The 12016-nt window shown below is 38.8% G+C and overlaps 1 protein-coding gene across 1 annotated transcript in view; it reads right to left on the minus strand.

Annotated features, from left to right (window-relative positions):
• The window catches only part of snrka (SNF related kinase a), a 43118-nt gene that overhangs the window by 5374 nt on the left and 25728 nt on the right, over positions 1 to 12016 (minus strand). Inside the window, exons 3-5 of the mRNA XM_073050133.1 lie at positions 6081 to 6222; positions 3620 to 3832; positions 302 to 433 (exon numbers count right to left, since the gene is read on the minus strand). Of these exons, the coding sequence (XP_072906234.1) occupies positions 302 to 433; positions 3620 to 3832; positions 6081 to 6222 (487 nt within the window). The remainder of the gene's footprint in view (positions 1 to 301; positions 434 to 3619; positions 3833 to 6080; positions 6223 to 12016) is intronic.

Genomic DNA, 12016 nt, shown 5'->3' on the forward strand with positions numbered 1-12016 from the left:
AATATTATGTTCCAGACCTCGGACTCCAAAGCTTATAACCCTCTTGTAAACATCCAGAGACAGTTCCATCAATAAAATGTATCTTCTTTTAATTAACGTGCCATATCCAAGTTTTTAAAACTCTGCATTTGACTAAGCTGCATAAAAGTTTCAACATGTATGTTTTTTTGCACTAGTCCTACACCACAGAAAATGACAGAGCCAGAGACTTAAGTAATCTGCAACTACATTAGAAATACAATGTGACAGTGTACCTCTACAAGTATCTGTTAACAGACATGTGTAGCCTACTTGTTTGTACCTGAACTGAGCTTTAATGTGGCTTGGGCTGGAGGAACGGGTAACTTCTTTCTCCTGCTTCTCCTTCAAGGTCCTTTCAGCCAGTAAAAAGTAAGTGGCAGTGATGTGATTGTACTTATTACTTTCCAGTGACCTTAAAGAACAAACAAACAATGAATCAGAATAAATATTTTCAGCATATCCTTTGAGGAATTCCTATATATCACAACAGTAACCGCATTTCAAAAGTACTTAAAGGCCTGTAAATTGCATTGGGATAATTCGAGTCTGAAAATCATTATAGGAATGCATGTAGGTTGCAAAAGGCTTTTACTTGTAACAAATAGAAATGGCTATATTAAATGGAGGTTCTGCAGGTAGTGTAGTTGTCTAACACCTGAGCAACCTGCACTCAATTCCAACCTTTTGTGCTGTGTGGAGTTTGTGTTCTCCCTCTGATTATATAGGTATGCACCCTTTCCTCAGGCCTCCAGTTTCCTCTCATATCCCCAAGACATGCTGACAGTCATATTAATGGTCGATCATAAGTCACCCTTATCTAATGTGGATGTTAGGATAATCAATGGAATTACAGTCACAGAAATGTACAGTACAGAAACGGACCCTTCGGCCCATCTAGTTTGTGCTGAGCCATTTAATCTGCCTACTCCCATTCACCTGCACCAAGACCATGGCCCTCCATACCTCTGCTATCCATGTACCTATCCAAACTTCTCTTAAACATTGAAATCAAGCTCACATGCACACTCTCATGACCCTCTGACTGAAGAAGTTTCCCCTCACATTCCCTTAAAATTTTCACCTTTCACCATTAACCTATGACCTTTAGTTCAACTCTCACCCAATCTCAGTGGAAAAAGCCCGCTTGTATTTGCCCTATCTATAGTCTTCATAATTTGGTATAGCTCTATCAAATCTCCCCTCAATCTTCTACATTCTGAGGAATAAAGTCCTAACCTATTCAATCTTTCTTTATAACTCAGGTCCTCTGGGTTATATTTACAACATCCTTGTAAATTTTCTCTGCACTCTTTCAACCTTATTTACATCTTTCCTATAGGTAGGTGACCAAAACTGCACACAATCTCTAAATTAGGCCTCACCAATTTCTTATACAATGTCAACATAACATCCCATCTTCTGCGCTAAATACTTTGATTTATGAAGGCCAATGTGTCAAAAGCATTATGACCCTATCAATGTGTGACACCACTTTCAATGAATTATGGACCTGCATTCCCAGATCCCTTTGTTCTACAACACTCCTCAGTGTCCTACCAATCACTGTGTAAGACTTACCCTGGTTAGTCTTACCGAAGTGCAACACCTTGCACTCATTTGCATTAAATTCCATTTGTCATTTTCCCAGCTGGTCCAGATCCCACTGCAAGCCACTCATGCGGGACCTTGTTAAATACCATGCTAAAATCCATGAAGACAACACCCACTGCCTTACCTTTAACAACTTCCCTGGGAACTTCCTCAAAGAACTCTATACTTACTCCATCCATCTCTATCCAAATACTTGTCTATCCGGTCCCTTAGAATACCTTCCAATAACGTTCCCACTACTGATGTTAGACTCACTGAGCTATAATTTCCTGGTTTAGTTCTTAGGGCCTTTCTTAAACAGCAGAACAACACTGGCTATCCTCCAGACCTCTGACACATCTATTTTTAAGGATGATTTAAATACCTCTGCTAAAGCCCTGGCAATTTCTACACTTGCCTCTCGTAGTGTTCAAGGGAACACCTTGTCAGGCCCTGGGGATTTATTCATCCTAATTTGCATCAAGACAGCAAATACATCCTCTGTAATGTGTAAAGAGTCCATGAAGTTGATGCCATTTGTTCATGAATATCTGAGGGAGAATATGTTACAGGGAACTAAGTAAGGGAACAGGATTACTCTGAGAGCTGATCCCATATGGCTATTTTCTACGTCACAAGGTAATTCACAGATGACATAATGATAGTCACACTTTTGTCTCAGTTATTGTATTTGCATCATAATATCATTGCATCTTGAATTTAGGGAAGCATTTATATCCAGAACTATTACTAATCTGGCATTAGCAATGCTGTTCAGTAAAACTGCAATAATGTGCTATCCCATTGTTCAAAAGTTCCAAAGATCTGCCATCTGGCTCACTCCTTAGTCTGGAGCGGCTCCATTAACCAACTGTGCTGATTGAAAGTAGTGGTACATTAATATGTACCTGCATTCACATCAAAAGAATCAAATGAAGAGAGCTCCCTTCTCATTACTGGGGATATTGTCCATTTGTAAAACAAAATGACCTTACAGAATCTTGTAGTGATTTTGAGATACACATGCATCTGTCTACAACTTCAATATTCTAGGCATTATGTTTTGTTACAAATTTCTATGTGACAGCCTGACACGAACAAGTACACAGCCAATTAAGCAGAATATAAGAGTCCTGTCTCTGAGAACAATCTTTCCTGTAATTAAATGTACTTTAAGCATTATGTTCTGTAAACTAATGTGTACCTTTTCCCCTTCATAGTATTTATTTAATCACTTGAGGAAAAAGTGTAAAGCTGAATCCGACAACTACAAACTATTTTGCTTACCTTTTCAGTCTTTAATATTAATAATTAAATGCACAGCAAAAAGGTAAAAAGACTACTATCAATGATGGATATTCAATGGGGTTTCAACAACTTTTAACTGCACATGGAAAGCTGTTTATTATTTTAGAAAGTCATTGAAGTTTTGCACTCAACTTGTGTATTCCCAGTGATTTTTGTTTTACGCCTATTTCTGTTTCCTCATTTCTCTTCACCGGTGAATGTCATTTCACCATTAGAGTGAAAAAATTGCTAATATAGTCCCACGATGTACTGTATTTTTACTTTGACCAAGTTTCAATAGTTTGAATGAAAACATATTGAATATGCAACACACACAAAATGCTGGAGGAACTCAGCAGGCCAGGTAGCATCTATGGAAAAAAGTACAGCTGATGTTTCGGGCTGAAACCCTTTGGCAGGACCGAAACATCGACTATACTTCTTTCCCCCTACAAATGCTGCCTGGCCTACTGAGTTCCGCCAGCATTTGTGTGTGTTGCTCGGACCTCCAGCATCTGCAGATTTTCTCTTGTTCGTGATATTAAATATGCAGTTAAGCTAAACAACACAGCTTAATTTCAAGTTTTGTGATATGTGCTAAATCTATCAGTCTCAAAATTTTGATAGCACATGTAAACAATATATTCACAATACACTTTGGAAAAAGAAGCCAGTATTGATAAAGACTTGCTTCTTGTGCGTAGGGTTCCGCTGCACCTACTCAATAATAGTTTCTCGGTCTGCAATGTCACCAAGCACCATGCGCTGGATGATGCCATTATGTTCTTCATCTGAGAGATTCTTGTAAGAGACAAGTGGAATATTGCACTTGGTTGCAGGTGAAGGATCAATTCCTAGAAGCCAACGGTGGTTCTCAATCTCTTCCAGTGAGGCTCTTCGTTTTGGATCTCTCTGCAGCATGCGATTGATAAGACTGTAGGAAATAACATTAGAAAAATATAATTTCAAATTTGTGTGTGCTGAAACTGTTTAGAATCACTGCCTTCTGTTACTGAGAGAATGGGATATCCAAACTAATAGAGTCAGAAAGTCATAGAGCACTACAGCACAAAAACAGGCCCCTTTGCCCATCTAGTCTATGCTGAACTATTACTCTGCCTAGACTTATTGACCCACACCTGGACTATAACCCTCCATACCCCCTTCATCCACGTACTTATACAAATTTCTCTTAAATGTTGAAATTAAAGCCGGATCTATCATTTCCGCTGGTAGCTTATTCCACATTCTCACCACCCTTTGAGCGAAGAAGTTTCCCCTCATGTTCACCTTAAATTTTTCACCTTTCATCCTTAGCCTATGACCTTTAGGTTGAGTCCCACCCAATCTCAGTGGAAAAAGCCTACTTGCATTTACCCGATTTATACCCCTCATTCTCCTACACTCCAGGGAAAAAAAGGCCTAACCTATTTAACCTTTAATTATAACTCAGGCCCTCAAGTCCTGGCAACATATTTGTAAATGTTCTCTGTACTCTTTCAATCTTATTGATATTTTTCCTGAATGTAGGTAATCATAACTGCACGCAATGCTTCAAATTAGGCCTGATTATTGGTGCCAACAACAACAACAAATGTCTTATACAATTTCAACATAACATCCCAGTCCTGTACTCAATATTTTGATCTATGAAGGCCAATGTGCCAAAAACTCTCTTTATGATCCTATCTAGCTATACATTTAGAGTGGAAAATTAATGTGAGGAGTGCCCAGGAAAAACTGAGTTCTAAATTTTAATCACCACCATATATTAAGCATCTTACCCACAAGTCCAACTAAAACCTGGACATATACCACCCATTTTGAAATTAGCAACTTGTAGTCAGCCCACATTTATACATGGAAATGAAAAGTAACATTTTTGGAAGGGATATTTATTTACAATACATCACCTTAAATTTTCTTAATTATTTTGGAATCTTTTTAGTCAAGTTCCACTGTTAGTCTGTCAAGTAGCTGTTTTAGCCTTATTAAATACATTGTTATTATTTATGAGTATTAAATATTTACAAAACAGCTGTATAAAAATATAATTGATAGCAACAATACAATAATTATATTCACAAGACACCTTACATGATAGAAAATCTTGCAATGGATTTTATAAATGCTTCAAAGCATAAATATTAAGTTTTTAAAATTGATCCTTAACATATGTAGCCTACCGTAGATTCCGGATTTTAAGCCGCTACTTTTTTCCCACATTTTGAACAGCTTTGAACTTTGCGGCCTTTAAAACGGAGCGGCTAATACATGATTTTTTTTCATGCCGCCGAAAACATTTTGCCTCGTAACAGTAGACCAATAAAATTGATGAGTAGTTCACAGAGGTCCAATGAAATTGTACGATAAATCAAGCGCACTTTCACAATTAAATTATTGTAAATCAGTCATTTGTACTCACCCTCATCAACATGGAAAACACTCGAAGAAAAGCATTGTGCTGCCTTTATGGCAGTTATTTAGTTTATAATATTTTCGCTTAGTAATTCATTTTCTAGTTAAAGTTAGAAGAGTTTTAACTATATTTGTTTTCTGTACTACATCGCGGGATGCTATGACGTCACACCCGGTTTCGCCGCGTCTTGTGGGAAACCAGTTTGCGATAAACGGGAAGGAGGGGGCGAGCGACGGAGCGGCATCAGATCTGAGCGAAACGCTGCTTTTAAATGCCGTTTGCGATAAAACGGGACGGCGGGGGGGAGCGGCGGAGCGAAAACGCTGCTTTTAAGTTAAAGGCGATCATAACTTTTCCTGGTAGGCTGCAGTATATATATTTTTTACCAGTCGTTAGGAGATATTGGAATGTTGTTCAGTAAAGAAGTATACGCAACGTATATTCGAAAAAAAGCATTTGCAATATGTATTTGTTTTTGTTACCATATGGATTTAATTAAAAGTTAAAAAATCCTCACGTGTAATATCTTTCTGTGTAAATATCTCATATTACAACGTGGGACACCTGCGGCCGAAAATCCGGTGCGGCCTAAAATCCGGTGCGGCCTTTACAAGTAAAAAATTGATTTTATTTCTAAAATTAGAGCCAGCGGCTTTTAATCAGGTGCGCTCTGTAGTCCGGAATCAGCATTCCCTAAACCATCAATCATGTTATAGGTAATTCATGCTATGAAAACATACATTATAGCAGATCCATGACTTACTCCTTGCATTCTTTGGAGACATGGGCAGGAACTGTGTACTTGCAGTCCATAATCATGGTGAGAGTCTCACTGTCATTTGCCTCTTGAAATGGAGGCTGCCCACAGACCAACATGAAAAGAATAACACCCAGGCTCCAGATATCTGTAAAGATAAGCATGAAAAAGACTTAATAGTTTCTAATAGCTCAAACTGTAAACCTGCATTTAGAAAGCATTTGGTCTTTTGAAAGAAGTATGTACTTTGATTTGTGCAATTCTTACCTAAATGGATATTCCAAAGTTACTCCATTTTATTACCAATCCAAACATTGAAAACTTTAACTTGCAGTAAAAGTGACTATTCCCATTTAAAATAAATTCTCAATCTTTATCATAGATTTGGTTAATGTTAAAGATGAGAAAAATTTATTCAGAATAATTGCTCCCTGTACTTCCAGCAGTAACAGCCCTGGAAGTCTATCATACAACTGGACTGCTCCCTTCCTGTTCCATGTTCCTCCAACATACAAGAGGATATAGTAATATGCACATTCTGTTTTTCCCTTGAGGTTTTGATTTCAACCTTTGAACTAATTTGCACAGATTGATTAAGTTTTGCAATTCACTCATGATCTGATTCACATCTAATTATTACTACTCTATAATCTTAACATCAATAGGAATGAGGAGAATGCATTGCAGTAGCAATAAAAGTAACCACATAGTATCCCCTTCTTCTCATGGGAAATTATGGACACTTACTTTTTCTATAGTTTCATCCACAGCAAGATACATAATTATTAAATATTATTTAAGGGGCAAAGTCTACAAAATTATATTGATTTCAAAAATCTGATCCTCATCAACAAATCCTTCTAGACCTCATGGAATCCCAACATTGAAGGTTACATTTCAAATAAAAGCATGTACCCAAAACTAAGGGGGAATCTGAACCTAAAACTAAGAAGGTTTGGAATAATCAGTTTTATGGTATACAAAACAATAATTTTATTCTTCAATATCTTTGTTCACTTGTTCCTTTGACACTTTATTTTTGTACTCCTGTGACAATGACACTTAGGGAATCAGTTTGTTGGATGATAATTTCCTAGATGTGTTATGACAGGTAATTGTGCATTACAGTAATACTGACTTGATTTGACTGATACTTCTACAAGGAAATAATAGACTAAGAAACAAGATTTAATTAGGGGTTTCATAATCCCATAGCAAGTCCAACCATCCATTTGTTATTGGCATAGACTAAGCCCATAGCCCAATCATTATGGTTTTCTTCACGATCTGTATATTAGACTAGTCTCTGCAAAACCTCCATAAGAAACATCTAAAACAATGATTCTCAACTTGGGCTATATGGCCCCCTAGGGTGCCATGCTGGATTTTGTAAGGGCCACAAGTAAAAAAAGAAACTGGGGGCCACAGAAATTTCTAAATGGGCCATGGTAAATTTACTGTTTTAACACATATTACTAAAATATATAATATATAAAAGAAATTCATATATGCATGTAATTTAATTGGAACCCTGAGTGAAATGAATGAGAAAATAAGCTAGACAATGCAAATGAGCCAACAAAACACATGTAGATAGATTGGGGGGGGGGGGGGGGGGAGTGTGTGTGCGTGTGTGAGAAGAGGTGATGGGCATTAACTCTGCTCCTGCTTGACCATGCACAAATCACCATTCACACCCTGCAGGATACCTGGTAACATGTGCCATGAACTAGTGATTACGCTTACTTTGTTATGGATAATTACATGTTAATAGGAACCATCCATATCTAATGAAAGACTGTCAGAAGTTGCCATGTTTTCCTTATCAGAAGGGGATCAATATGGAAAGCCTGGAATGGCCCATGTTGTAGTAATCTAATTAAAACCATTATGAGTATCACAAACAAACTGAAGTTTGGGCAGGGCTGTCTCCAGCAAGGCCAATCAGTGAATATGCAGCAGGAGGCTAGTTCTGCTTATCTTCCACTGACCCATGTGTTAAATGTGACAAGAAGGGTGCAGTTGCTGCAGTGAGTTCACCTGCCAGAAATGGCTAAACTGCAGAAGCAAGAATGTGTGAAATGTATCACTGCATCACTATCTACACTACAACTTCCATTACATTTCTGATACTTATAGCTTGAAAAGAAGTTCAATTCGCTTTCCTTGCTGAGTATGCACCCTTTATTGCCACATAGAATTGGTATATATAATAGCATTTTTAAAAACTATTTGTCTAAAAATTACATTATTTTTAAAAAACACTATCTAAAAAGCTAGTTTTATTTTTACATGTATATTCAATACTAATGACATGGCAATACTAATGACAAAGACATGGCAGACCAATTGAATAACTACTTTGGTTCTGTCTTCACTAAGGAGGACATAAATAATCTTCTGGAAATAGTACGGGACCGAGGGTCTAGTGAGATGGAGGAACTAAGGGAAATACATGTTAGTAGGGAAGTGGTGTTAGGTAAATTGAAGGGATTAAAGGCAGATAAATCCCCAGGGCCAGATGGTCTGCATCCCAGAGTGCTTAAGGAAGTAGCCCAAGAAATAGTGGATACATTAGTGATAATTTTTCAAAACTCCTTAGATTCTGGATTAGTTCCTGAGGATTGGAGGGTGGCTAATGTAAGCCCACTTTTTGAAAAAGGAGGGAGAGAGAAACCGGGGAATTATAGACCGGTTAGTCTGACATCGGTGGTGGGGAAAATGCTAGAATTGGTTATCAAAGATGTGATAACAGCACATTTGGAAAGAGGTGAAATCATCGGACAAAAGTCAGCATGGATTTGTGAAAGGAAAATCATGTCTGACGAATCTTATAGAATTTTTTGAAAATGTAACTAGTAGAGTGGATAGGGGAGAGCCCAGTGGATGTGGTATATTTAGATTTTCAAAAGGCTTTTGACAAGGTCCCACACAGGAGATTAGTGTGCAAACTTAAAGCACACGGTATTGGGGGTATGGTATTGATGTGGATAGAGAATTGGTTGGCAGACAGGACGCAAAGAGTGGGAGTAAACGGGACCTTTTCAGAATGGCAAGCAGTGACTAGTGGGGTACCGCAAGGCTCAGTGCTGGGACCCCAGTTGTTTACAATATATATTCATGATTTAGATGAGGGAATTAAATGCAGCATCTCCAAGTTTGCGGATGACACGAAGCTGGGCGGCGGTGTTAGCTGTGAGGAGGATGCTAAGAGGATGCAGGGTGACTTGGATAGGTTAGGTGAGTGGGCAAATTCATGGCAGATGCAATTTAATGTGGATAAATGTGAGGTTATCCACTTTGGTTGCAAGAACAGGAAAACAGATTATTATCTGAACGGTGGCCAATTAGGAAAAGGGGAGATGCAACGAGACCTGGGTGTCATTGTACACCAGTCATTGAAGGTGGGCATGCAGGTACAGCAGGCGGTGAAAAAAGCAAATGGTACGTTGGCATTCATAGCAAAAGGATTTGAGTACAGGAGCAGGGAGGTTCTACTGCAGTTGTACAAGGCCTTGGTGAGACCGCACCTAGAATATTGTGTGCAGTTTTGGTCCCCTAATCTGAGGAAAGACATTCTTGCCATAGAGGGAGTACAAAGAAGGTTCACCAGATTGATTCCTGGGATGGCAGGACTTTCATATGAAGAAAGACTGGATCGACTAGGCGTATACTCACTGGAATTTAGAAGATTGAGGGGGGATCTTATTGAAACGTATAAAATTCTAAAGGGATTGAACAGGCTAGATGCAGGAAGATTGTTTCCGATGTTGGGGAAGTCAAGAACAAGGGGTCACAGTTTAAGGATAAAGGGGAAGCCTTTTAGGACCGAGATGAGGAAAAACCTCTTCACGCAGAGAGTGGTGAATCTGTGGAATTCTCTGCCACAGGAAACAGTTGAGGCCGGTTCATTGGCTATATTTAAGAGGAAGTTGGATATGGCCCTTGTGGCTAAAGGGATCAGGGGGTATGGAGAGAAAGCAGGTACAGGGTTCTGAGTTGGATGATCAGCCATGATCATACTGAATGGCGGTGCAGGCTCAAAGGGCTGAATGGCCTACTCCTGCACCTATTTTCTATGTTTCTAATACCTTTCACTTGAGACTATACTTATTATAATTCTTCAGCGTTTACTAATTTTCTGGAGAGCCTATTCACACAATTGTATTGTTGCTACTGTTTATACATTGGTGCTATGAACCCTGTTTGTGAACCCTGTAGAATTTTCTCCATTTCTGCCTAAATGAGATCAGATCTTCACTGAATAAAGAGAACCCAATTAAATAAATAACATAGAAAACATTATACTTGCTCATTTATTTATTGAGAAAAATGATCCAATATTACATGTTTCCATTGGAAAAAGTATGTGAACCTCTGGGGTGATGTTTTCTACAACAGCTATTTGAAATCAGGTGTTTTAATCAATGAGATGAGATTGGAGGTGTGGGTTGTAAGGGTGCCCGCCCTATAAAAAAGACACTCAAAGTCAGGTTACTGTCAGAGCCTGTTCTTCTCAAGAAAGATCTGTTTATGTGTACCACCCCCCAATCAAAACAACTTTCAGAGGACCTTAGAAGAATTGTAGAAATGCACGAAGCTGGAAAAGGCTACAAAAGCATTTCCAAAGACCTGAGTGTTCTTCAGTCCACAGCAAGAGAAATTGTCTACAAATGGAGGAAATTCAGTACTGTTGCTACTCTCTAGGAGTGGGCATCCTGCAAAGTTCACACCAGGAGCACAATGTGCAATGCTGAAGGAGGTGAAAAGGAACCCAAAAGTTACAGCAAAAGACCTGCAGAAACCTCTAGAACTTGCTAAAGTCTCTGTTCATGTGTCCACTATAAGAAAAAATACTGAACAAGAATGATGTTCATGGAAGGACAAGAAGGAAACCACTGTTCTCCAAAAAAAAAAGAAAACATTACTGCACGTCTCAAGTTTGCAAAAGACCATCCAGATGTTCTACAACGCTTCTGGGACAATATTCTGTGGACAGATGAGACAAAAGTTGAACTTTTTTGCAGAATTGCATACCACTATGTTTGCTGCCTCAGGGCCTGGACACCTTGCAATCGTTGAGATAAAATTGTATCAAGACACTTTACAGGAGAACGTCAGGGTAGCAGTCTGTCACTTGAAGTTCAATACAAGTTGGATAATGCAACAAGACAATAATCCAAAACACAAGAGTGAATCAACAACAGAATGGTTTAAAAAGAAGAAAATCCCATGTCAAAGTCCTGAACTTAATCCTATAGAAATGTTGTGAAAGGACCTGAAGTAAGCAGTTCATGCAAGGAAGCACACCAATATCCCAGAGTTGAAGCAATTTTGTACCGGAGAATAGTGTAAAATTTCTCTAAGCCAATGTGCAGGATTGATCAACAGTTACCGGAAATGTTCGGTTGAAAGATGAAATAGCGGCATATTTGGTTAGCAGTAACAGGATCGCTCCGAGACAGCATGGATTTATGAAGGGGAAATCATGCTTGACTAATCTTCTGGAATTTTTTGAGGATGTAACTAGAAAATGGATAAAGGAGAGCCAGTGGATGTAGTGTACCTGGACTTTCAGAAAGCCTTTGATAAGGTGTCCCACATAGGAGATTAGTGGGCAAAATTAGAGCATGTGGTATTGGGGGTAGGGTACTAACATGGATAGAAAATTGGTTGGCAGACAGGAAACAAAGAGTAGGGACTAACGGGTCCTTTTCAGAATGGCAGGCGGTGACTAGTGGGGTACCACAAGGCTCGATGCTGGGACCGCAGCTATTTACAATATACATTAATGATTTAGATGAAAGGATTAAAAGTAACATCAGTAAATTTGCAGATGACACAAAGCTGGGTGGCAGTGTGAAATATGAGGCGGATGTTAGGAGGATGCAGGGTGACCTAGACAGGTTGGGTGAGTGGGCAGATGCAGTTTAATGTGGATA

The sequence above is a fragment of the Hemitrygon akajei genome, chromosome 1, assembly GCF_048418815.1.
Source record: "Hemitrygon akajei chromosome 1, sHemAka1.3, whole genome shotgun sequence".
In the NCBI taxonomy this organism is placed as follows: Eukaryota; Metazoa; Chordata; class Chondrichthyes; order Myliobatiformes; family Dasyatidae; genus Hemitrygon; species Hemitrygon akajei.